Source organism: Rhipicephalus sanguineus, chromosome 9 (genome assembly GCF_013339695.2).
Source record: "Rhipicephalus sanguineus isolate Rsan-2018 chromosome 9, BIME_Rsan_1.4, whole genome shotgun sequence".
Classification (NCBI taxonomy): Eukaryota; Metazoa; Arthropoda; class Arachnida; order Ixodida; family Ixodidae; genus Rhipicephalus; species Rhipicephalus sanguineus.
In genome coordinates, this window is record NC_051184.2 from 45875327 (window position 1) to 45902431 (window position 27105).

Genomic DNA, 27105 nt, shown 5'->3' on the forward strand with positions numbered 1-27105 from the left:
GGTAGCGGAGCTCAGAGTCGCCTCGGTCGTCGCGCGGTTTCTGTTCTCAGAACCGTGAAGGCGATTGGGGGTACGGTTAGCTGCTCCTATCTTTATCAGTTTATGCGTATATTTCTTGCCTGTCCTTGCATATACAATGGAGGTACTTTCTAGTTCCGTCCTTGCTTTCTCTTATCAGTGATAACGAGAAGAAAAAAAAAAAAGTAACGCCCCGAATCTGAGGACACACTGGTGAATGAGTTACATTTTGACCTCTTCCAGCTGTTTCTCCTGTACCACTATACTTTTAATCGATACGAGGAAGATCTTGAGGTGTTTGCATAGCGCGACGTGGGTGTAGAATATGTTGATGGCTCAGCCGTGAAGTCCTTCGGGGTAAAAGTACATGTACGAAAGATAAGCAGTACAGGTACCTTCCAGTAGATACTGTGTTTATATCTATGATGTCTTTCCGTTTCCCAACTACATGTCTGCTCTTCACTCGCCGATCAATGCCATCGAGCAATCCCGCTGCTGACATTACTTTTTTTTTTTTTTTCGCCTGCTCGAATAAAGAGGCGAATGCGACCGCTATCAAAGAGGTGTCCCCGGCCGTCGCGGGAGCGATAAACCTCGTCCTTTTCTTATTTTTTCCTCGCGGACGTGTTTTCCTCACGTAGGCTCGCGCGATACGATAGCGCGGGCCGGCCGTCACAAGAGCTTATAGATCTGTAGAGATAAGAGGACTCGGAGAGTATATATACTCTACTGTATTATATGATGAGGCGGTGTGATGAAGGGGGTTCGTGCGCGCCACGGAATTGCTTCCTGGCTGTTTACTGCTTGGCCGACACACTTCACCCCCGTCCCTTACCACCAATTCTCTCTCTCGAACTCTTATCTCGTCTTGCTTATCGTTCTCTCAGGGGGGGGGGGGTGTTCTCACTATCTCCTCTACTCGCTCTCGCCGGTTCGTCCTTATCGCCACCCTGGCGGCGGCGAGGGACACTTTTATACAAGCACGTATAGCAATTGCGGGGCGTTATATATCTTGTTTACTGGCCCGCTTTTCTCTCTCTCTCCCTCTTCCTAAAGCATACGCCGAAAGCGCGCTCGCTATTCACTGGCGTCCATTGTTAGGACGGAAAGAAGGAAAAAAACCCCTGTTTGTCCCGCAAGCAATGTGTTTGCGCGCGCTCCTGGAATAAAAAAAAAAATGCAGGGCCTGGTTTCTGTTGCGGGTGTTCTGTTGTACCCCTATCTCTTTATTGTTGTCGGAGGGGAACACCTCCGAGGTGAAGTGAGCGAGTTAGTGAGTGAGGGGGTTAGTGATGTGAGAGAGAGTGAAAGAAAGTGAGGTCGAGGGTCGTTCGTTCCGGCACCAAGGGCCGGTCATGCCAGGCCAGGCCACCTACTCTATTTTCGGGATCGCTAGTCGAGGCAGCCGTTGTCCTAGCTATCTCTCCTTCCCCAGCTCATATTGTGTTTCCTTTTCTTTATCGAGCAGTGCACGCTCTCGTGTAGACTGTTCTTCGCCCTTCTCTCTCCCTCTCTTTCTCTCTCTCCATCGAAACGGATCGTACGATTCTTGTTTATGCTCGTGCTCGTCAGCACGTGCACCAGTGTCCTCTTGTGTACCTCCGGTTTCCGAATACCCTCTTCCACCAACGTTCCATTGTTCAGCTGTAACTTGGGTATAGCTTGGAGATAGGGAGAGGGGGTGGGGGTGAGGGGAAGGGGGTTCGACCGGCTCCGCTGCCACGTCCTCTATCGTAAGTATGGGCATGTTATCTTTATTTCTTTTTCAGTCGGCGTGATTCTTAGTAGCGTGATCTCTCGATCTCTCTCTCTCTCTCTCACTCAAGTGGTTTGTTATGCAAGAGAATGTCTCTCCACAGAAAGACTCGTGCAGGTTAGAGGGACGCTGACGCGGAACACTCGACGACGATTTTCAAATGATAACGCGTCTCCGTTCGCCAGCTCTGCATTTGTCTGGCTTGAGAAGATACGCATACACTTCCTGTATTTGTATTCTTTCTGTATCCTCGTCGCCACCCGCGTGCGTCAGTTTATACCTCGTGCAAGAATAGTTCTCGAACGCAATCTGATAAGTTCAAGCGACACGCGCTGATCCCGCCTTCCCGATCGCTGTTTATACTGCACCGTCGCTGCAGATTTCAGCTTTTTGTTGTTGTTACACTACTTTTTTTTTAATTTTCACTCGCTTTGTAGAAACGCAGCTTGGCTTGCGTGCTTTGTATACGCGTATGAAGTTTCAAGCTGTCGTTCTGCGTACATTATGATTATATTATTTGTGTGGGAATGCGTTACGATATTGTGTTGATGCACGCAACTATAATGTCAGCATGGATCGCCGTGAGACTAATAAAGGTCACTGCGAATAGTGAAGATAGGAATGATAGTGTACACGGACTTTACACTGTCGTGTTCATGCTACATCGCGTGTGACGTCATGTTGATCCTCCCTTATGAAATTTGTACTTTTTTTTCGTAGTCAGGATGACCCCCCCCCCTTTTTTTTTCTTTCTCTCTCGCTTTCTTATTCCTGAAGGAGGGCGTGGCGTCTCCTTTAGGAAACGGTTCTGCTTTTTTCTCTTTGTGGTGTTTTTATACGCTTACGCATGAATAGGAATAATAACAAAGACTATACACAACCGTGCGATTTGTCGACTTTTGTCGTCCAAGTACAGGCGTGCCGTCAGTCTGTACTGGGACCAAATATGGGTCAGTTCGTGATTCACGATCGGGGTGGGGAGGGGGAGGGGGAATAGAAGTTACGGTGTCTCTTCGAGTCACGGGCAGACCTTGTCAGTGTTTTATTTTTCTTCTTCTTCTAAGGGGCGCGTTCGGGCGATCGCTCTCCCAATTCTGAGAACTGTGTTCTCATTTCGAGTGGCCGCGTGAACGCTCCGTGTGCACGTCCCCACCCCTTGTCGCGCGCGGTTATACGTCGTTCTGCTGACTATAACGTCTCGCCGTTAACGCTTTCCGCAATCGGTCTTTGTCGCAGTCTCTCCTGCCGTCGTACGGACGACGCGCGGCTGCACTCTTTTTTGGCGGCAGCCGCCGCTGACCATGTCTCATTTGCTTATCCCACTTATAGAGGACGTCGACGTCTCTTTCCTTCGTCCATTCTCTCGTTGCATTGTGTGCAGTTTTCAAAGGAAGACCACCACGCGCCCGCGTTTTCGTTTCGGCGGCGTCGCAGATTGCAAATCTGGGCCAACGAAGGTCGCCGGTGTCATTCGTTCGAAGTGTGCATGCACGCCCGCCAGGCAGGCCACGCGTTTCTCTTGCATGCAACGTGTACACACAATAAGGCCTTTCTTTCTTTCTTTCTTTCTTTCTTTCTTTCTTTCTTTCTTTCTTTCTTTCTTTCTTTCTTTCTTTCTTTCTTTCTTTCTTTCTTTCTTTCTTTCTTTCTTTCTTTCTTTGAGCATTGAGTACGTTCCCTCCTCCATCACGGCTGTCCTCTAGCGCGATACATATTCCTCAGGCAGCGAACATCACGTGCCCCCCTTTGCTGTTCCTGTATGCTACTTCACCCCCTTATCCTTTCTTTCATCGTCGGCGATCGATCTATCGGATGCCCCGTAGCGACCACGCGCCTCTTCGTTTGTTTTTTTCTTTCTTCTAATTGCGCGCAACAGTCCGTGCGCGTGCTCCCACCATCATCGCCTTCTGTATAGATCTCGTATAGCCGCGGCCGTTCCGTTGGTTAGCTGGGCCATGTACCTCATTCCTTTGCCCTCCCTCTCTCTCTCTCTCTCTCTCTCTCTCTCGCTCGCCTGATTTGCGTGACGTCACATGCGTCCTGGAAGAGATTCCTCAAGGTGTTTTGTATAGCGACGTTGTGTGCGACCAGGAGTGCCACGTGTCGATGACATAGACGATATATAGGCCACAGCAGCTGGTATATCTTTAAATCTCTCTAGTATAAAATAAGGAAGTCTTATTACATCGCCGTTCCTCTCTATACTGCCAGCCACACTTTGCGACATCTTGCAATGCAGCGTAACCGTTACAGAAGTTGTGCAGAAGTTGCAACCCAAAATGGTGTTGTCCATCTAGTACATGCTTTCATTGCATCCTATGTAGACTTTCTTTGAGACATGCAGTTTAATTTGACGAGTTTGTTGTTGTTAGAGACGGTCCATTTCACTTCGTTGTTCGTCACACCAACACGGCTACCCCCCCCCCCCAGACTCACACAGACAGGGGCGTAGCCAGGGGGGGGTTGGGGGGGTTCAACCCCCCCCCCCGAAATTTTTCAGTTTTGCTTGCGTATATATACACGCGCACATACAAACGCACACACGTACATAAAGTATGGTTGAACCCCCCCCCCCCCCGAAAAAAATTTCTGGCTACGCCCCTGCACACAGATGAGGTTTAACGAAAGTATTTTAAACTGACGACGGACAAGGGGGGGGGGGGGGTTAAAACAAATTTCACCTATACATAGTTTTCACGTGACGCCACAGACAGGTTCTCTGCGCTGGGTACCTCAACATGGCGGCCACCGTGACTTTTTATCTCACTGGAGACATTTTATCTCACCGCTTGGGGGCCCCGCGGTGCTGCGGGACGTTGGCACCTGTGTAATAACGTTCGCGTGACTTCACGCACGCGGCTTTCCCACCGCGATACGGTGTGATGGCTCCGATGACGTCATTGGAAGCCATCTATCCGTATATCTATACACGTGAGGTAGGTGATGGAGGGGTAATGAAAGATACGGGCTAAAAGACTTAAGTCCAGATAATTCATAACGCAATGTAAGCACGGTGTGTCTTATCTCTACAGCCTCGGGTGCACTCAGACTGTGCGTAGAAAGGACTCGTGTACTCTTGGGTACCACGTGGTGTAGCAACCGTTGTTTTATAGCAGACATTATAAGCGTTGTACGCAAGTAACGCGAATGATAAGGAAATATACTATAGCGGAGGGATGAAAGAAAGCGTTAGGAAATACGGCTACGGAGGCACATGGTACGGCGGCTGTGAGTTACAACAAAGCGCGCACGTGCGTCTATAGGCGTACAACTGCCCCTGCACCCCGCCTAGGTTGTATACAGCTCGTTGCATAATCAACGTGTTTAATTGCGCGCGTTGCTCGAGGAAGCGTTGTGGAGGAAACGGCGGTGGCGCGCGCTAATTTGCGCGCGAAATTATGCGTGAACTTCTTTTGCGCAAGCTCGCTGGCTCATAAAGCAAGCCGTTCGAGGAGCCGAGCTTTCAACTGCGCAGCATCCGAAACGTCATTTCAGGAGCATGCGTACAGCCTCGTTTAAGGCGTTCGCCTCGAAATGAATCACCTTTCGTATCCGATTTAGCTTTTTTTTTTTGGCTTTACGATAATGTGTTATTAGTAAGTTTATATAGGCGTATAACGGGGAAGCCTATGTGACTTCAGTGATAACATGCATGCGCGGAACCCGCGCATCCATATATGCTTCAGTTTTGGTCACGTGAATCATCGTCATGTAACCTGGAGTCTATATGCTAATCGACGAAGACCGTGCCCTGCGTCAGGTTGACTAATAATCCCGTACGCCCGCATGCATTTGAATGTCTTCACATCCACCGAACACTTAGCCGCGTTCCTCCACAGCGCCTTATCCATTCACTTGGCATCGATTCTGCAGTACGCGCTTGCTGAACCGCAGGCTAATCCCGCGTTATATGACCTGTGCCAGTTTTGCTTGTTCAGGCTCGTAATCTCATATGTCGAATACCGCTGCTATATATACATCCGCTGGCTGTATAACCCGTTCACTGCAAGATCAAGGCCTCGAGTCTTACGGCCCTGAATCTTATAAGAACGAGATTCACTTGCTCCTTTGTTTTTGTTTGATTTAATCTGTGTTTTTTTATTATTATTATTCCGAACGATCCACAAAACGTGAATGAGAAATTGCACGCGTAGCATTCTTCTCGGCGTTGCCAAATGTATACAGCGAGCAGTCGGAACATCGGTAGCTTGCCGAACGTTTACCTGCCTATCTGTCTTGGTCGTGCTAAGCGCTCGTTCCATATGGCACTGCTTCAAGGCGCAGTCCACGTATATATACTGAATTAATCGACGGCGTTTACCTGTGTTCTCACGTGCGGTCGAATTCTTTTTGTAACGTAAGCTTGTAATGGATTATGTCTGCTGATATGAGGAAAATAAATGAATTACATACGCATAATTTGCAACTTATCGCAAGCAATCGATTGTACTGTAACGCGTGTCACGTATACAACCGCGGAGAATACGACAAAGCGAGTGACAATATTCATGATTTTGAACTAGACCTGCGAATGTTTGCACGAAAGGTTTACAGATGTGTATTAATTTTCGTCGTCAAGGCATACATTGGTGTTGGTAATTATATAGTATCACGATATTCACTTAATAACTAATAATGTAAAAACAGTGAACAGGATAAACACGGCAATTAATAAACAAGTCCACATGCTCCAACTGTAATGCGATATCATATAAACATAAACACCTCCGACCATGGGCGTCGGCAAAGGGGTGCAAGAAGGGCACTTGCCCTCAACCCCCCCCCTCCCCTCCCCCTCCTCCCAAGATACATGAGTGTTGCTCCTCCCAGCCCACGCCACACCAACGCTCCCCCCTTTCTCCCGCCGTGATGCAACACGGGCTTGAACTACCCATGACAAAAATCCTGCCGACGCACACGCCTCCGACGCCTTTGATTACGCATTTTAGTTGCAAGAGTCACCCCTTTATTCTGCGTCGACGCCAACCTCGAACGTGTAAATGCAATCGTATTAAAGGTCTCTGTCTACGTGGTTTTGTCTTTAATGCGTGTAATGGTGAGCTTTTTGAAGCAACGAACGCTGTCACCGCGAGATGCGTCCAGTCCCATCATCAAATAACGGAAGCGAGCCGCGTATCCGGCCAGCCGTTCTGACCTGGATTCCATTTATGACTCGCCGAGGTACATAACTCCGCTCTTAGCGACCCTTTGCAGGTCGCGCTGCTGTGCCCGACGCTCTCGTGCCTCTATCTGTCCTCCGTCTCGAAGGGGACAGATTCCAGGAAACGGGCGTTGCCAAAACTCCTCCGGTCTTGCGCGCGTTTTGCGTACGTGTGTGTGTGGGTCGAGGCTCTTCCAGAGGCACTGCTACCTCTCTCTCTCTCACGGCTACACCCTCTCTCTCCACTGTCGCGCTGCGGGACAGGGAAAGGCTTCCGAAGCGCGCGAGTCAGCTGACTGTTGCGCGGAGTTGGCGCCACCGCGTCTAGTACATGGGGTAACAAATAAAGAAGAAAGCGCTCGGCTGCCAGAAAATAAAGTGTTCCACGCGGTCTCGCCGCCGTTGCGTCAGCGATGTCTCGTGGTGCTCTCCCGGGCAAATATGATACGACCTTCCATTCCCTTCTTTTTCGCCCCCATCCGTCGTTTTTTATTTGCTTTTTTCTTTCTTTTTTTTTTGCCGCGAGATTGAAAGGCTTTTGTTTTGTCCGCACCGAGCTGACGTCCACTGTTTTCAAAAGGCAACTGTAAGATAGGCTTATCCTTAATCCTCGCGACTTCTCGAAAACACTCCAGTTTTATGTGGCTTCAAGTGTAGAGCTTTGGTGCCTTCGGTGAAGAGGCGGCGTAAGGTGGGGCACGAGAGCCCCCCCCCCCGCCCCTCTCCCCCAAATTTTGCAAGTGTCAAAAATACACTTGCGAAATTTGCTTCATGTACGAAGCCTGCATGGACCGGTCTTAAGACATCGACCGATGCGCCACCTGCGTAAAGCGCGGACTCTTATTCGTATATGAGGGCCACAAATTGAAACTGTTCCAGCTACAATATAAGCTAAACGCTCTGAGCACTTTTTGGCGAAGTCCCATGTATTCCTCATCAGTAACTCAATGCCTTGCATGTGTTCCTACTGCGGCATGGAATCGAAACGAGACACGAAGGTTCAACTTCGCTTCGACCTCAGCTTAGCCAAGTCAGCCGACCTAATACAGTGCGCAAACATTTCAGCTGCTAGTACAGATGCTAGAACGATGGCCATTCTAAACACATGCAGTAAAGAGTCGGGACATGGTAACAAACAAAGCCGCCTTCGTTATCGGTTATCACCCGCGAACACCGCTTCGCTTATCGCGTTTGCATGTTAATAATGACACGTGAAGCCGAAATGCTTCCGTTGCTCAAACGAGCGGGCGCTCCTTGGGACGATAGTCGCGAGTCCGCATGATAAGAGGTGCGCAACCGACGTTTTTAATCCCGCTCGATAAGAAATTAGCCAACGGTTGCGAAGCGCCAAGCTCGCTAGTCCGGAAAAACAAACAGTTTCTAGCACGACCTGTTTTCTTCGGAAGCCGGACACTTCGGGGCGTGCCCGTGCTCGTTTACATTTTCATTCGATACAGTCGAACCCACACATATAGAGCCCATATATAACGAATTTTTGTGTATATCGAACAGTAAATGCCCATTGAAATATTTTCGATATATAAAATATGGTATATATCAAATTACCTATATATATATATATATATATATATATATATATATATATATATATATATATATATATATATATATATATGTGTGTGTGTGTGTGTGTGTGTGTGTGTGTGTGTGTGTGTGTGTGTGTGTGTGTGTGTACAACTTTCTTGCGGTCCCATTCAGGTTCGGTATATCCGGGTTCGACTGTATATTGGGGCAAATTTTGGGGGGCGCCAATCTCCTTGAAATGTGCAAATTACGACAGTCTTTTTTATTATTATTATTATCTGGGGTTTTACGTGTCAAAACCTCGATTACGAGGCACGTCGTAGTGGAATAACCGCTACGCCACCGCGGCGGACTACGGCAATCTTTTGGAAATTTCGATGCCTTTCGCTATGTGTTTTCACTTCTAACAGTTTTTCGACACGTTCCCTGCATATTGCCGGTGCACGTGCTTTTCCTCCTAAGCTATGGGCTACGTAATTGAGTACTGTGAGTAAGCGGGTGCAGTGAAAAAGAAAGCACGATCGGTTTTCCCTTTTGAATTGCCTCTTTGAGCATGCACTGTGCGGCGACTCGTGCGAATTTATTGGAGCGAGACCAGAGCGAAACCTGCGTATCTGCCAGGCACATACGCTTTCCAGGAGATGCGAATTGCAGCGTAACCTTCGAGACGGCAGTCTTAGCGGTTTGCCTGTGCCCATCGCAAGCGGGGAATACTCAGAACTAGTTTTTTTTTTTTTTTAAGTCTTGTTTCTGTAGCGATGCCATCACAGTAACGGCACTTGTTTTGCCCTTCCTTCACTGATACTTGGAAACTAAGAATGAGTGTCCCGGCTCAGTGGTCCGGAAAAAATAAAATACTGAAAGAAGTCTGAAGGTTGCAGGCCAATTGGCTTAGCGTGTGCGAGCACGAGCGATTTATGCGGTATAGAGCGAAAAGAAAAAAAGAATTGAACGAGTTGACGCAATGCCACGTCTTCTAGCAGCCACCGTCGAGTCACGAGACGGGAAACTTCTTTTTCGCCGTCTTTCTTTTTTATCTTCTTCGCGAATGCTCGTTTATACCGGCGTTCTCCGATCACGCGCGCGCGCTTTCCTTCTATGTTATTATGTCTTTTTTCCTTCGCTTCCCCCCTTAGCACCGTATCACAACAGTGAAGTGAGTCATTCGCAGCTGCATACGTGATCCTACGGGGAAGAAAGAGCGTTTGTGCGTGCCCTCCAAATGGCCGCCGACGGGCAAACGCGCAACTCCCAAGCGCAACAGGCGAGGGTAAGGGGGAACGCGTTTTTTGGTGACGTCTAGCGCGTCTCTTTCTCGCTTTCAGCCAATGGGAAGGCGCGAGGCGCGCCGGTCGTGCGATTCCGCACCTAGAAAATGGCGGCCGAGTCGCGTGGTGTCGTCTGCTCTGTGCGTCCTTCGGCGCGTCGTCTGCTACAGCGGGAAGAAGATAAGAAGAAAAAAAGGACTAGCGCTGCGGCGGCGCTCTGAAACTGTTGCCTCGTGCTGTTGTCGTCGTCTTCCGGTGGCGCGGCAGCCGGCTATTTAGCTGGCACGCAGTTTTTGCTCTGGGCTCAGTTCTTTGGAATGAGTAGAGCGGAGCGGCGTTGTGTGAGCACCGTCGGGCGCGTCGTGGTGTGGAGCGGTGGCAGCGGCTTGCCTTGTTCATCGGCGGCTGTTTGTTCTCCTCCTTCGGCTCCTTTCACGACCACCACTGTGTGCTGCCGTACTAGCAGCTACGTGGAGTCGCCGCGACTTCAACTGATCGGCGCTGTCGTAAAGCCCGCGCCGTCCTCAACCACCACCGTTGCCGTTCGGTTTCGCCGACGGAGTCACCGTGCCGTCGCCTCTCCTCTAGTCACCTCGCACCACCGTCCCTGCCTACTCCATCGCCCGAGGAGGCCTACGCATCGCCGAGCCTGCTCGACATCCTAGTCACTGCTTCACGCACAAGAGATCTCACACTCGACATGGTTCAAATAAGTGAGTTCGCTCGTTGTGTGCATAGAGGCGTGATTGTACTAGCGTTTTAGTTCTCGTCGCAAACCGGACAGGCTGGCCTCCGTCGAAGGCTAGCGCGTACGGAAGTGGCCGCAGTTTTTCGGGGACGCGCGCCGCGTTGTGCGAGGTCGCCGGGTGTATGTAATGCGTCGATTGTGTGGCGTATTTTATTCGCTGTTTATGTTAGCATCGAAGCCGCCAGGCTGTGCGGTATTTCATGTGTCCGCACACGTACGCGCGCTCTGATAAAATTTTCCCGAGCGCTTGCATCATGCGGACTATTTTTGGGAGCGCTGACCTGAATCCGAAACCTGACACGTTGCTTGGGCTTTCGCTGGGGACTGTTGAATTGCTTTTACATTGCGACCGTACCTATAGCAGTGTGGTTTCTTAGCGTTTACGCACGTCCAATTTACCGACGTCAACGCGCCACACTTTTTGTAATGCCCCTGTTTTTTTTTTTTTTTCTTGCTATGAGGCTTTTTCTTTCCGTGTTACGTGCAGCACTCAGTGCCTCACTTGTAAACATTGCACTGCACCGTTGCATCAAGCATGCGTGGCTGCAATCAGTGTTGGTTAAATTTCATTGATATAAACCTTGGACATCCAGTAATGCAGCCTTCAAAAAAAGTTTTAACCAGATAACAGTTGTACTTATTTAGGTAGCAGTGGTCATATCCTCACGCTGCTTGCCTTGTTGCATAGTTTTCTTCGAATGTGTGCGTGACTAGTTAAAAAAATAATAATAATGAAACTTAATATTTGTGTGCTTCAAGAGATTCAAAATTTGGTGGAACTGCACTTAACTGCAATTATTGTACCTATGATCAAGCCATTCGATGTAATTATTTATGCAAAAATTAAGCGACAGGACTGACACCTGAAGGGGAAGCAAAATTGATGGACCTTGAATGTCAGTCGGCCTCTAAAGTGCTTCCATGCTATGATGGAAAGTTGGTGAAACTCCTGAATTATTTCTTTTAAAAAAAGTACTGATTATTTTTAGTTACTCGATAAAATTGGCGGATGAAATAAACAGAAATGCATTCTAAAGCAATATTTGTATGTTAAAACAAACAAAAAAAGTATTTAAGTGTAGGAGAAAGTTGGCTTCCCTGTAGTACCTGCTGTCATTCTTCGTTGGAGTGCTGCTGTGGAAAATGTTATGGTATCACAGTGCCCTCTGTGCGTGAAAAACCGTACTATACGCATGGACCCAAATTAGTCTTTAGTAAGAGAAATTTTTTTTTCATGGGCGACTTCAGCTATTCTAAATTGTGAAACGTGGATGTGCGGGAGGCTAAAGGGGTAAACTCCAGCACTGTTCTTAGTTCTGGTTTATTTTTGCTGGCAAAAAGTTGCATGACTGCTTCTTCTGTATAGATGTTCCCTGACGAGTTCTAAAACTGGCTATTGCACCACGGCGATACTCGGTCTGGCGCACACTTAAAATCCGTTGGGGTGCCACAAAAATAGGGAAAAATGGGAGTAGTGTTTCGGGAGGTGGTGTCGTTCAGGTTGCTTCAATTACTTTGCGTAAAGGTCAAGAATCGTCATGCTTAAGCCATTGGCACTTGCATTAATCCACATTTGTTCCCAATTGACATGCGAGATGAAACATTTGTGAACACCGGGTGTTGCTGTAGCCAACGTTTCGACAAAGCGGTCTTGTCTTCTTCGAGTCTGCAGCTACAACACACCTACTGATCCATTATCAAACTTTCTAGGTCGTCATTTATGCAACATACAATCCACTTTCCATCCTTTGTTCAAGATCCATTAGTTGCAGCCTTGAAGAAGACAAGACCACTTGTCGAAACGTTGGCTCCAGTGACTCATGTTCACGAATATTTCATCACTTCGATCTTCCCCTGAACTTCTGCCTTTTTTAACTGACGTGAGGCATTTGTGCCATGCAACCTTTCAGTTGATAGTCATATTTGCATTGTTCGTCTCCGTTCTAGCTTTTAGGTTTGTGTCTGCATGCCTAGCTCTTTCTATGACAAATTGCCATGAACTAGCTCAACTTTCAGAGGTGCAGCAGCCATTGTCTAAGCAACTGTCTCTTTTCTTCTTCTTCCTTTTCTGCGATGTAGAAGATCTGCCTAGCATCCTCTCGGTCGAGGAGGGGACGCTCTGCGCTGAGGAGCAGCAGCAGCAACAACAGCAGCGGCAGCAGCAGCGCCGGCGCAAGAAGAAGAAGCGCACAGGCTCGAGCCTGGCGGCTAGCAACTTCTCCGACCTGTACTCCCTCACCGGGGAAGTGCTCGGCGAGGGTGCCTATGCCTCGGTTCAGACCTGCATCTGCCTGTACACCGGCAAGGAGCACGCCGTCAAGGTGGGTCTCCCCCTGATGCATTCTTTTCAGGTACACGTCTTTGTTGGTTTCCTACTAAAGCCAGTAGAGGAAAATGCTTGTGCTATACTTTGTTTCTTACATCGGGTACAACGCTGTGAACGCTATGCAAGAAGTTCGGTTGGTAAAGTGTGCAAGTCCGTGTGTTTCGTGCTTGGCCTCCACAATTGGCCCCATCTGCGCGTTGCTGGAGCTAATTGCAGAGACCACGATACAAAAACAGACTCTAAGCGATCCACAAAAATATAGGTTATTGCCTACAGCATAGAATTCTTCTAAATACAAAAATGTGACTATTATGCCGCAAGCGGATTGTGTGTCAGTGCACAGTCCTTAGCTCTCAGAGGAAAAGAGATTGGTCTAAGAGCAGGCAGAAGGCATCAATATACTTAAAAGGGCAGCTTCGTGTATGCAAGTGGGCTGTCTATATCTTTTTTAAAGGTAAACTCTTGGTCGCTTGTGCTCAGAAATTTCCGCTTGTTCTCGCTCCAGCCCCATCGTTCTGTTGTTTTGAACAATTACTAGAATACGTATCTTCAGCTAGACCCCTGCAGAATTCTTCTTGCCTAACGAGGCTGCATTATGCCCATTGCAGAAGCTGAGTGAAAGGTAGCACTTTGTAATAAGATCACACATAAATGTTAAGGTCCGCATAGCACTGGTAAGCAGTTGCTTCTACAAATCTAGTGATCCAGTGGCATAAAAATAAAGGCTGTGCTGTGACATATGACACATGGGGTTCTTCGACATAACTTGCGCTTCCTTTCATTGCCCCATGGAATAGGGCTGTTTCCCTACAGATAGCCTTGTCACCATCGTAGTCTGACTCGTCGCGTTGTCACGGCAGAGTGGTCAGATTGTAGACTGCTGCTACCCATTGCGAACTGTTTGTTCCGACGCTGTGATCAAGTGCTTTTCACTGATTGCCCACTGCCCCTATTTTGCCTTTCCAGATCATTGAGAAAGGTCCTGGCCACAGCCGGGCCCGTGTATTCAGGGAAGTGGAGACATTCCATCACTGTTCAGGCCACAAGAACGTCGTCCAGCTGATTGAGTTCCTCGAAGATGAGAATCGGTAGGTGTGCCATTGTATTCGCCAGTCTTGTTCATGCCCTTTCATCTATATTACTTGGTTAGCCTGTTTATGCCTGAAAAAAAATCATCACTTATTTGCTAGACTCAAATGTACCATTTGCTGACACACTTTTGGTGCAGCTGTTTTCTCATTGGAAATGGTGGTGCAATTTACAGTGACTTGCAGTTTTCTGCTGTTTATGTACTGTTGGTAGTGCATGGTCATTTAAGCTACCTAATTTTTGACAAGGTTACACTGTAGAATGCAATCTGCCAATGAACTTGCCTAATCTTTGCAGTTGTGGCTTTCAGAATTCTTCAGTCATTTTACATTTCCAAAAATCAATCCTGTTTCCATACATGCATGATGGCTGCAACTTCTTGCTCACATGCATCATCATTGCACAATTTGGGCCAACACATCTACTATTACTAATTTCCATACTGCAGTGCTCAATCAAGATCACAAGCACCAGATTTCCGTCTGTTAATTTCTTAAATTAATCTGGTTCGTTGCATGGCTTTGAGTGCAGTTTTCCGTTGAGCTAAATAGAACAAGTCGTCAAGTTGAAGCATAACAATTATTGCACACTGCCTGTGGATGTCAAAGGCTGCTGTGACTAATTAAAGGTCTACGTTTTGCCTTTCAGGTTTTACCTTGTTTTTGAGAAGATGCGTGGGGGTCCCCTGCTGCGGCACATCGAACAGCGAGTGCAGTTCACCGAGCATGAGGCGAGCCGTGTGGTGCGGGACATTGCCGAAGCTCTGCGCTTCCTGCACTCCAAGGGCATTGCACACAGGGACCTCAAGCCAGAGAACATCCTGTGCTTCGACACAGATCAGGTGGGGATGTCCGTTAATTAGCAATAGCAAATGATGCGCAAATTGGTTGGCTGCGTCTTGATGAATGAAGCGCGAGCGAAGAGTAGCGCGAGCTAAGAGCTTTCACTTTGAACTATCAAACAGTTTTAACATTTGAAAATCCCATACTAAATCATATCAGTACTACAATGGTACTACAATAACCTCTCTCATCATTCAAAATATCAATGCTGTCAAAACGGCACAGCCTTGGCAGGTGCCATCAAGCAAGGCATTGATTCCAAAGAGAATAACGTATTGTGGCAGAAAGGTGAAGAAGGTGCGCGTTTCAGAATATGGATCATTTGGTCAACAAGGCTCTTATTTGCGCTGACTCTTTCGTTTTATGAGCTTCACTGCAACACAGCCTTGTAATGCGGTAAAGCATACTAATGTGAAAGGAAAAGTCCTGCAGAGAAAGATGCTGCCAGCAGCATACATCTTGTATCAAATTACCATTATATCAGACTACTTTGGGACCCCTTCAGATTCGGCAAAGTCACGCACTAACTTTATTTGTGAAGAAAAATCGAACAAAGAATGTCGCTGGAGCTAACGTGCCGACAAGCAGACTTTTTTCCATGTCTGAGCAGTTGACACCTTGATGCTGTCAAGCCCATTTGCCAAAATGTTGGCCCGAGTGACATTTTTTCTTCATGGGCTTCTCAACACTTCAGGCCTCTTCCTTCTTTAGAACTTATGTGCTAGTTATCATAAACGATTGTTTGAACACTCCCTATAGTCAGCCCATGGAGTGGCACGACTTTGAAATATTAACAAGCATGTTCTTTGCTTCCTTTGATTGTCCAGATCTGGCCCGTAAAGATCTGCGACCTCGACTTGGGTTCTGGTGTGGTGTTGCTGCCGGGCAACGAGGCAACACCGCCCACAACGCCCGAGCTGCAGACACCCGTGGGCTCGGCCGAGTTCATGGCGCCCGAGGTCGTCGGGGCATTTGTGGGCGAGGCGCACACTTATGACAAGCGCTGCGACCTCTGGAGCCTGGGCGTAATAGTCTACATCCTGCTGTGCGGCTACCCGCCGTTTTACGGACGCTGTGGCAGCAGCTGCGGCTGGGAGCGTGGAGAGTTTTGCCAGGCTTGCCAGGACCAGCTGTTCACGTCGATCCAGGAGGGCTGGTACGACTTCCCCGACCGTGACTGGGCCAGCATTTCGGACGAGGCCAAGGACCTCATTTCACACCTCCTCGTCAAGGATGCCAGCCAGCGCTACACGGCTGAGGAAGTCCTCGCCCATCCCTGGGTGGCCCACGGTGGGCCCAGCACTGCGCTGCACACACCTTCGATCATTCGCAGGTGAGCTCAGTGTGGGCAGACCACGCTTCTTGCATTGTTGCCAACTTGTACTGCAGTCAGACAGTGGCACTTTGAGCGACTGTGCATTGCTGGACAGAAAAGGAAAGCAGTATTTGGAATTGACAGCAATGTTAACGGCTAAATCAGCTGCACGTTACGTAGTATATTGGGCAGCATTGGCAAAATTTGTGAAAATAATCAGGAGCCATGATGGTGTTGCATTTGACTCTGTAGAGGTGCTGTGCATTAAAGATTGAGACTGCTTTTGTTGAGAGAGGGGAATCGCCACTTTCTGTTGCAAATGGCATAGATATGCTCATCATATAGCGGACCACAATAGCACCATTATAATAAGCGCCGTCCATTCACTAGGTTTTTATTTCTGAAGTGGTATGTAAAAGAGTTTGAAAGTAGGGTTTGCTCGTGTTAACTGTCAATTTAAAGTTTGCACAAATCGTGCTTATTTCAGTTCTGCTCTTGTACCTCTTGTACCCTGTTTGTGCTGCTCCGCGTCTTCATTCTTTAATGCTGCTCTTTTTTTCTGCCCGATTACAGGAACAACAGTGCTCGCGACCTCGCCGCATTTGCTGAGAGCGCCAATGCGGTCAAACGGCTGGTCCAACACCAGATGGCTTGGAGCATGGAGCTGCGCTGCGGCCCGCCCCGTTCTCTGGACACCCCCGATCCATCTCCTCCGACCGGTGGCTTTGGCCTCTCCCCTCCCGGGGAGTCGAAGCTTGCCCAACGCCGTCGCGCTGGCCGTTCCCTGAGTCTGCGCAGCTCAGTCGAGTCCATCTCTCTTTCTGGCTGACTCTTGCTTTTTCCCCCTCCCCCTCTTTTTCTTTCTTCCTTATTTTCCCTTCCCATCTTCTCTTTTGCTTCAGTCTGTTTTATTCGCCACCCCAGCTCCTTGATCCCGGTACTGTGAAGAAGTCCCTCAAAAACTCCCATCCAAAGGGGAGTTCTCAAAACTCCCCTTTGAAGGAGAGTTACTGCACTCCAAAAACACCCCTTCCGAGTTGACTCCCAACAAGCCCCGGACTCTGAAGAGCTCCACGTCCCTGTTCCTTTCGTACCTCAACCTCTTCAAAGAGCCGGTGCGTAGCTGCGCCTCCTTCCTGGGTTCATTTGGACTGCAGCTGACATTTGTTTGAGTGCTTGAGCTGTGTGTTGTCAGCAAACACAGAACTGCGTGTGAACAATGATCTGTGAACTGGCTCGGTTGTGACATTGAAGTGTTGCTGCTCCCCAACAAGAAGTGCGACGGCCAAGAATTTTTTTTTGCTCCTTCAAGGCCAGTCGGTGCCGTCCCATGTCGAGTCATCATTGTCGTTTCCGTGACTGACTGCTTTTGGAAATCTCCACCTTGGATGTCAAGCCTGCTTACCGTCCCGCGTCGGCAAGCGAAGGCTTATCGTGTCAGCGCTCAGAACTTCAGCTGCAGTGCAGAAGGCACCCGGAAAAAAGCGGCTGCTTTAGTTTTCTTGAAGCATCGCGTGGAAGTGTCGCCAGAAAAAAAAAAAGCCGGTGAATACGGGGTCGAAACTGCTTCACCCCCGTCGGCGGCTCATTCCACGGTCTAATCTTAGGGGAAAAAAAGAGAAGGTTGTGTGCAGTGCTTCTAGAGTTCCTTCTGGCTCCACCCTCCCCCGATTTTTCGTTGCCCACCTTTTCGCCACCCACCGCAGAACAGTCTCTTCCTCTCTCGAGTTTTGTGGCTGTGTGAGAAATAAGGAGTGAAGGTGGGGAAGGTTGTGCACGACAGTGCAGCAAACTTGCAGGCTTTTCTGTGTACTTAACGAGCAATCATCTTTTTAGTTTTTTCGGAAAAACAAAAACTAAAAAAAAAGGCCATGTGTGTATAACCACTTAAACTTTCTCGCCATACGAAGGGCCCTCTTTCATTAAAAACAAAAAGTGCACAGGACAGTTTGAACAGGGTTCGCTGTTAGATCGTCGCAACCTCCCTGTATCGATGGAACCTGTGAGTGCTGTCCTGAGAGAAAAAAAAACAAAAAAAAGTTTATTTTCTTCGATGTCAGAAGTGATAATGTAACGCTATAGTGTGCCTCGACGCAGTCTCTGTTGGACCGCGTTTTGTTTTTCTTCCTTTCTCGTGTAGCCTAACCGTGGGTTTTTTGGAAGGCATCGTTTTTCGCTACGGTTATACTATCCACTTTGCCTCTTTTGCTGACCTTTGTTTCATTGTTTCTTTTTCTCGGTGTCTCGTTTTTCTGCCAATTCTGTTGTACCTGTGTAGAACCGTGGCGTGCCCGACTAATTCCAGCGCCTGACTTCTCTTGTTTTCGTCTACCACACGCCTCTCGTGCGTTAGTCTATTCAAGTGGTGGTGCGCGCCGCAAGTCGGTCGTGTCAGCCGAAAGCCATGAACTGCTACTTTTCTTCCCGGACTTTGTTTTTTCTTTCATCTGAATGTCTCTGTTCTTACTTTTTTTTCGTTTATTTATGCAGTATTGGTTGATTTCCTGCAAAATAAAACGGGAAGAAAAGCAGGCTTTAAGATTAACACATTGCGCCCATCGCTCAAGGAAGATCATGTGCGTCATGTTCCATTGCTCATTGTCACTCTTTCTTTTCTTCCATTCATCTCTTTTTTTTCCGAAGACGGGTAGTCTTCGAGTCATCGCGAATCATTCTCAATCGTCGCTTTTCTTTTTCCCAGTTATATAATTTTTTTGTAAAGATTTACAAAACCATAGTCTCGAAGGGGGAGCAAAATTAGTCCTCTTTTTCCTTTCTCTCGCGGTAATTATTCCGTTAGAAAACGCCCCTTCCAAAGTCGTCGTCTACCTTGCTCTACAAGTCTTACGAGGTTTATAGAAGCGGTGCCTTCGTGTTGGGAATCTTTTTTCCTAAACGGGTTCATCCAGATGTTCTTGTCTGAACTGATGCCTGGAACAGCTGTCGTGATTTATGCCTTAATGAGCTTTATTCTCTTCAAACCCAGCGCCATTTTCTAGTGTGTCCTTTCTATCTCTCCTGTCTTAGTTTTTTTTTTTTTTTGCGATTCCGTATTACGTTGGCATCCGCACAAGTTTCCTCCATGTTTTGAGAGGGAACTTGGAACACTGTTCCTTGTCCCCCCCCCCCCCCCGCCCCCCTTGAAACCGTGTCCAGTCCGTGTCGACTACTGCTGTTACTACTGGAAATTGTCGTCCATGTATCTGTGATAAGCTTTAAAAAAACGTTTTTTTCTTTTCTTTCGAAGAAAATGTTCTTCGTTTACTTTGACCGCAATGAATGCTGCTGTAGTGCCAAAATTTGAAGCGTGGTTATAAAACACAAACCGGTTTTCGTTGCATGTGTCGCTAGGATTGTGCGCGCATGTGAGTGAATACCGTCTTTCTTTCTTCTAGATTGCGAGATGTTCAAACAAGCACACATACATACACAAGATGATGGTAATAAGACAAAAATCTTGCTGCACAGTTTTACAGAATGTTGTAAACATTGCTGCTTGTACACGTTTCCAATCATATATATACATATATATATATACACACACTCTGTACACTGTACTATTGTCATTGCAGACTGCGGTCCTGTCACATTGATAGGGAAACGTGGTGTTGTGCATTTTTTTTCCCTTCGTCGTCAGCTCCGTTTTTGTTCCGTTCTTTTTTTTCCGTACGTAGTGGGAGAAAAAAAATGTTTCTGTGCTTCCGGATCAAAATTGTCGTGTTGTCGCAACTCTTTCTTCAGAACGTACACTCATCCCATGTGGGTATGAAAAAAAAAAGTACAAAGTTTATTGTTTGATTTTTCTTTGTGTTATAACGGCGGAGAATTGTGAAAAATAAAAAGAAAAATCTTTCGACCAACGCGAAAACGACGTGTCCTGTGTCTCTGTGCAGTGGCGAGTCATTGCGACTTCCAGATAGCACGATTCAATTTGTGTGTTTTCACTCGCTTCTTAGGGAAGTGTCTGCTGTTAGAGGGAGCACCAATTTAGAATTCTGTTATAGCTTCAAGAACTTCTGACGTTTGTGATAATAGGTGGCTAGTATAATGCAGGCAAGTGGTGGGGCTTGGCATTATGACATTGCATTACCTACAGCGTGCGGAATATACATATTAATGGACGGTATTAAAGAGCCTGTGTTGCTGAAAATCCAGTGTCTGCATTGCCTGCAAGTGAAAAAATAGCGGTGGATGCGAAGAACAAAAATGCCTGGGCTCAAGCTGGAATCTGTCCCAGGCATACTGCATGGCAGTCAGTCTACCATAGAGCCACACGTCAGCTGGCGTTCAAGAATCCAAGCGTCACACCCGTAAATTGCATAACAAGTGGGTGGTTTGAAGCTGCCACTTTATAAAGGGCTCAGCCATAATTTTATCATCAACAGTGTCATTAACAAAGTGCATGTGCAGTTACATTGATGTGCCAGTTGCCTTGTATATCTATTATACTTCGCAAAATGGCACTGAATTATTGCATAGTGGGTACGTCTAAACTGTTTACAACTGCCAGTGTCATGCGCATGGAGTTTACAGCTGTCGGTGTCATGCGCATATAGACATTCCTTCCCTCGCAGCGTGGTTGACGCATCCACCCAGATGCGAATAATGGCAACCAAATCGGGAAGCCTTGCTGCAAGAGCCCTTGTAGTGTAGTCACGTGCTTGTTTATGCATTCTGATTCACCTTCTGCCTTGTATAATCAAGCCCTACTGCATAGCTGGCTAAGTAACAATGTGCCACACACTGTATATTTTCCATACGCACGCAGTCATCTGATCATTAATTGCAAACCTGAACCTTCATATAACGAATTATCGGACATAATGATCATTGCTGGTCTTGTTGCACTGGTGTGATTTCATTGTAACCTGGTTCGACTTGAATAGTTCTCCAGGTGCAAGTAGTGCACGTACCCTGCTCACCTACTAGCAGTGCACTCTTGGAAAAAGGATAGCACCATTGCAATTACATATTTACATTGCTTAAGATACGATGGCGCCATCTGTCGGCAACGTTGGAAGTACCATGCGCCATTTTGTCTTGGCGCGAAAAACGACACGACGACACCACCACAGCATTGAGTTTCGTGGCGGCTGGTTTTTCCGCCTTCATTCTGGAATTCCCTCCCACGGCTGCGTGCAGGCAACGAGCGAGCCGTGACAATGCTGGTAACAATTTCATCTAATCGAATGTTGATCACTTGAGCGAAGAAAAAAAATACGAACGCGAACTTAGTTTTCATCAACGAGTCCGGCATGTGTTTTTAGGTGCGCGCAACTCGGACATTGTGTTATCGTCTATTTTTGGCGGCAGAGTAAAACTAAATCTCCTTACAAATCGCCACTCGATGTCGAAGAAAACGGTTGCATCTTCATGTCCTGAAAGTAACTCCGGCAACGATCTGGCGACTGCCGCAAGCAGACGATTTCACGACTGCACCCAACGCAAGATGGCGGACGAGTTTAGTTTGTTTAGGTAGAGTGACCTAGAATAGGGGGAGTGTCCAAAGCGCCGGCTCCCGCGTGGGCCTTTTGCCGTGAACTCCCGCGGCGCGCCGCTGCTGCGCCGGACCCGTGGGCTTTCCGCGCTCGGGAAGCGCGCGGAAAGCGAGGGGCGTCTGCTACGCGCTGTAGTTTTTTGCGCCGCAGTTCCACACAGGGCACTTGAAGTCTACTTAACTTTTATAATGCGGTGCGGAATGGAGCTTATCCATCTTTAAGCGCTGTGTTAGTGCTGGGGCTACAACAGAATGCAAAAAATCATGTGTCAAGCGGCATCAGCGTGGCCTAGTTCCGGTCACAAAGTTCGAGAACGTTGGTGCGTGTGTAAAAACGCGCAAAACGGACACGCACAAGCAAAGAACGAAAAAAAAACCTTATTCGCACGAGTAATCGGGCAATAGCATCACGCATGCACGAATTAAGAGTAATAAAAAAAAGTAAATTGCACGCGCAGTCAGCTGAAATACTTGCGCGCAGTGACCGCTTCATAGTACGAGCTTTTTACTCGTATTCGTCACCAGTTTGCTAGCCATATGCACACCGCTTTATTCTACAATTCATTAGCCTCCACTAGCTCTTCATTATGGACGGAGCACACCGGGAAGACGCAAGGGAAACAAAAAAAAAGAAAAAAAAAGAGTAGAGACGGCCATACGACCGCAATGCCGTTGGCTTATTTTTGCTTCTGAGGTAGCGTACAACAAGGCTCACCGTGCGCAAACATTTGAAAGAAAAGCAATGCCAGGTAAACTAACCTTATTGCACAAGTTTTTGCATAAAAGGCGTAATATAGAAAATGCTTTACAAATATCCAGATATCATGAAACAAAGTTACAAATGCCCCCACTCTTGCTGTACAAGCTGCCTGAACCGACAATACGGTAAGAAATTGACAAATAGAAGTGTAATATCTCAATCACTTCAGAAAATTGTTCAAATGCAGAGATCCCTTATGTATACCTGGCCTGAAAAAATGCAACATGCGATAATGTATATATATATATGGATTGGATCGCTGAACGTTAGTATGGAACGTTCGTGCGAGATGCATGCATTGCTTCAAGCCTTCACCATACGAAATAAAAACAGTTTCAAACAACTCATTCTCAACTTCAGATGTTTTCACGGTTCTCGGAGGTTAGCGTTCGCCCGGTTCAGAGACTTTACAAAAAGATGTGGACGAGTAGTTACATAAAATACAATTGTTTCCGCGGCAGTTGAGTGCGCGCCAACAGGGCACCCGACCGCAATTTCCCGCTTTTTCCTGTTGACCTCTTAAATAGCGAGTCTACTCATCTCTTGAATAAATATAAAGAGATGACCAGGCGGGTAAAGCAAGCCTCTTTTGTCTCGCAGACGCGTGCAATCAGCTGCTCTGAACTGAGAATCACGTTTGTTTTCGGGCAATCGCTCGTAACATGAAGTGAGGCATACACGATGTTGCACTGTTATCGTTTCATTTTCTTTGGTTTGTCTTTTTTTTAAGGCTAAAGCCTTAGATGCCTCATCAAATACGAAAATTGACCGTCGGCATCCGGCGTAGCCAACACGAGTGATGCACAAAATCACGCGATGACGTCGACAGAACTTGTGACGTCACTATGACGTCATTCAACGTGACGTCATATGATGGCGCCACCACGTGACATGGTCACTTTGCATTGCCTCCGTGATCTGGGGGGCGATCACGGAGGCAATGTAAAAGCAGGTGAGGTGCAGAAAGCTTGCAATGCCTTCGATCCTGTCGGCAGTCCGAAACCACGTTATGTGCAGAAAGCTTTCGTAGAGGGGCGAGGGAGGTTGAATGCATCGACTGACGAAAAAGATGGCTTTCGTTTTCGAGTCATCTCAGGCGAATGCATAAGGGACCATGTTTTTTTTTTTTCATGTATTTTTTTTTTCGCATACATTTTACCTATGCGGTCAGTTCTTCAAAATGTATGGGTAAGTCTTACATGTTGAGATCGATATTGGTGACCACAGCGTTTTTATCACCTGACAGAAACAAATCGTCAGACCACACGTACATCGTCAGAATTATTTCTGGCTACAGAAAGCGGGTTTGCGCGCCACACACCATATTATTATTGTTAGTCGTTACGCAAACGGCAAGCATGTCAGGTTAGTGATGCCATGACCTATCGGCCGTGTTGGGCATACGTACATTCGTGCCCCTCCGTGCCAATTTTCGTGTATACCAAGTGAACGAGACGCGAGTTACGCGAGTAATTTTTTACTTTTGGTACCGCGGCCACGCCGACTGACACATTCGGCTTCGCATGAAATGGCTTGAAACAGCAGAGCGCCGGAGGCAGCCTTGTAAATGCACGAAATCAAAGAGAGGATATGAAGGGTGCAAACGCGTTAGCATGCATGAGCTTACTACGTGCATATATGTGCTACGTTCTCCTGGTTATCTCCAGTTTATTCTCTCCTGCAGCAAGTTTACGTTCGTCATTCCACACGAAAGTAAGTTAAGCACCTTTTCTCACGATGAAGTGCGCGCAGGATGCGTTCCTCAAACAGCCACGCAAGTGTGGACCAATGCGGTGACAAACCAGCTGAAAGGATATATACAAAATCCCCGTTTCACAACACACAAATTAACAAACGCGTTCTCTGTGTGATGAGTCGCTGCAGTATTATGTTGCAGTGACGCAGTATTAAATATTGCCCCAATCTCCGCAATTTTAGCTAATAGCGGCCAAAATATCACGCGCGTAGCAGACGCTCGCCGCTTTGACGCGGCTGCCGCCGCGGAGAAAGCCCACGGGTCCGGCACGGCAGTGCCGCGGCGCGGAAGTTCACCGCAAAAGGCCCTCGCTCCTCCTATGTATTCGCGCGGCGCTTTGGACACTCCCCCTATTCTAGGTCACTCTAGTTTAGGGTCGTCGCAACATTCGCCGTGTCACCGTAGCACAAAGCTTCATAAATCATACTTTCCTAGAATTATTGCTTATTTATTGAAATAAACTACATCTTATGAATATCTCGAAGCCATAGTAGCCATAGTCATCATCAACGAGGGCGCTGTTGATGATGATAGGTACTGGCGTTTACAACACAAAGTTTGTGGTGGTGGCCGACATTGCAAATTTCTGTCAAACCACTACATATTTTATTTTCCTAACAATTAAGCTCGAGGCAATATATTTTTGCATAAAACTCGCGCGGCCGCTAAACATTATCGAACTATGCCTCTAAATTTGGCGAAACGCGACTACGAAGCGTAGCCACCAGGTAGCAGCACAGCATTTGCGTGTTGTTGAGTGTTTTCGTGCGATGTGATCGGTGAAAGCTGTAAATATTCGCGTTGTAGTGCCCTTTAATGCCAATCATGATGGACATGCCCATTGCTCCTCCGGGTAAGCTATCGAACGTGCTATTTCTCTCGTACCCGTGCACTTCGAGCGGATGCAACGTGAAGCGCTTCCCGCTTGTTGGCGTCGCACGTTTCGTCCCCACCGTGTGCCGCCGATCGCTTGATGCTGTAATCGTTGAAAAAAAGCCGCATCAAGGGTGCCTGCGAGGTCCGTGTTGACTCAGTAGACCGGTAGTCTTCCTTGGTAGCTAACCGCGCGGTGCGATCTCGTTGCGGCACGGGAACTACGCCGTGTAATCAGCTTAGCTACGGTAGCAGAACACCGCAGGCATTGGGGGGCCACTTCGCGCGCAGTCGTGGGAGTCTGAGCAACCCGCTAACCACTGTACTGCTGTTTAAGCCGTACTTATCCTTTGTAAGCTGAAGGTTCTGGAGCGGTTGTGGTTCCGCGGCTATTACAAGCGTTACCCAGTTTTACAATCGCAACTACCGGCTTGAATCCGCGATGGGACACCATGGCGAACTTGTGACTTGACCGTCGCAAGTTCGCTGTTGCCGCTTTTCTCGTTAAATACTGCACCCGCCACGGCGGTCTAGTGGTTATGGTGCTCGACTGCTGACCCGAAGGTCGCGGAATTGAATCCCGGCCGCATTTTAGACGGAGGCGAAAATGCTAGAGGCCCGTGTACTTAGATAAACGTTAATAGAACCTCAGGTGGTCGAAATTTCCGGAGCCCTCCACTACGGTGTCCCTATAATATCGTGGTTTTGGGGCTTCAAAACCCAACAATTATTATTATTTATATCGTTAAACTCCCTAGAAGCCGGGGCGCCGCGTCGTGTGTTTTAGTGTGGGTATACCACGTAGCTCGAAGATTGCCCGTACTGTCTCGTGAAACGCGTCTATCGCGACTGGCGCTAACTGCATGCCCAACCGTGTTTCGTTTCACAGACCAGGAACTGCGCAACATAATTGACAAACTGGCCCAGTTTGTGGCGCGCAATGGCCCGGAGTTTGAACAGATGACCAAGCAGAAACAGAAAGACAACCCCAAGTTTCCTTCCTCTTCGGTGGCGAATACTACGCGTACTACAAGCACCAGGTTGCCACGCAACAGAATTGTGAGTGAAACAACCCTTGAGTTTGTTCAACATGGTCAGCAAGTTGTTCTGTTTCATCAAGTTCTGCAAAGTGTGTGGCTTTAACATTTCTTGCGTATGTGCGTACACTTACCTTTCACTTACTAACACAGTCGTTAAACACATTGCTGAAACGCACTGTTTTTCTTCGCTCGTCTGTCCCTTTCGTTCCTTCTTTGTGTCCCGTCTGCTGCGCAGTTTGCTAGAAGATGAAACCTTACCAACTGGCCCAGCTTTCAACGTTTGTTACACATTGCTGAAAAGCTAGGTGTTGCATTAAACGCCTTGGACTGGAAGGCTGCTCAGGCAAGTGACTGCTCTTAAAAAATTTGGTTCTCATTACCGAGTGGGAAAAGCAATTTTCTGTTTAGATCTCACGGTTAGGTACTAAACGCAGGAACTCCACGTAAGTGGAGAAAGTAGTCATCCCCTTGAATTCTTACTGTAAAAAGTGTAACTGTTAATGGATGCCTTGCACATGAGTATGTCAGAAACGCAGCGTCCCACTTTACTGGCGCTTTGACACAGTGGCTATAGAACAAGGTTCTCCTGATAAATTTTTTAGGGGTGGACATGTCAGGAAAAAGGGGGGTGGATGGGGTGGATATTAAGTTTAATAATTTCGAGCTTTCAAATTTCCCGTTTTCGACACTCATCCGCATTTCATTTTTGGTTACGCATTTCTGGCATCTAATGACGCACATGGAAAACGGAGGCAAGGGTGCTTGTGCTCTAGCGCTGGCACTGGAGATCTTTGAAACCACGCGGCCACCTGGTCAGACTTCTGTTTACATAACCAGGTGGCAGAAGGCGCGGCTTACTGGCATTGCACGTGCACAGTTACCGTTATTGCTTCCTCAGGCACGCATTTCAGAGGGGCCAGTGGGCAGTGATCCAAAGCAGTGGGCGGTGAAGCGGAGCGGTAGTGGAAATCGGAGTGGTGGGCAGCATTTTCACCGCCACCTGTCGTGGAAGAACCCTGCTGTAAAATTAAGTAACTGATTAATGTGCAAGAGAAGAGCACTGCTTGTTGAACAACTCCTGATTAACCCCTTTCTGTACTGTGAGAAAAGA

General features: G+C 47.6%; 2 protein-coding genes across 3 annotated transcripts in view; both read left to right on the forward strand.

Annotated features, from left to right (window-relative positions):
- LOC119405095 (MAP kinase-interacting serine/threonine-protein kinase 1) overlaps window positions 1–19917 on the forward strand; it is a 136487-nt gene extending 116570 nt beyond the window's left edge. The window contains exons 1-6 of one of the 2 annotated variants that reach the window (XM_037671881.2): window positions 10049–10461; window positions 12576–12817; window positions 13789–13910; window positions 14560–14752; window positions 15581–16086; window positions 16642–19917. In XM_037671881.2, the coding sequence (XP_037527809.1) occupies window positions 10449–10461; window positions 12576–12817; window positions 13789–13910; window positions 14560–14752; window positions 15581–16086; window positions 16642–16897 (1332 nt within the window). In that variant the 5' untranslated portion in view covers window positions 10049–10448 and the 3' untranslated portion in view covers window positions 16898–19917. Of the gene's footprint in view, window positions 1–10048; window positions 10462–12575; window positions 12818–13788; window positions 13911–14559; window positions 14753–15580; window positions 16087–16641 lie in introns of those variants that run through there. The other variant, XM_037671880.2, reaches the window with a different exon arrangement.
- Window positions 19918–24821: 4904 nt separating this feature from the next.
- LOC119405096 (calcium homeostasis endoplasmic reticulum protein-like) overlaps window positions 24822–27105 on the forward strand; it is a 42634-nt gene continuing 40350 nt past the window's right edge. Inside the window, 3 exon segments of the mRNA XM_049419208.1 lie at window positions 24822–24934; window positions 25844–25948; window positions 25951–26013. Of these exon segments, the coding sequence (XP_049275165.1) occupies window positions 24898–24934; window positions 25844–25948; window positions 25951–26013 (205 nt within the window). The 5' untranslated portion in view covers window positions 24822–24897.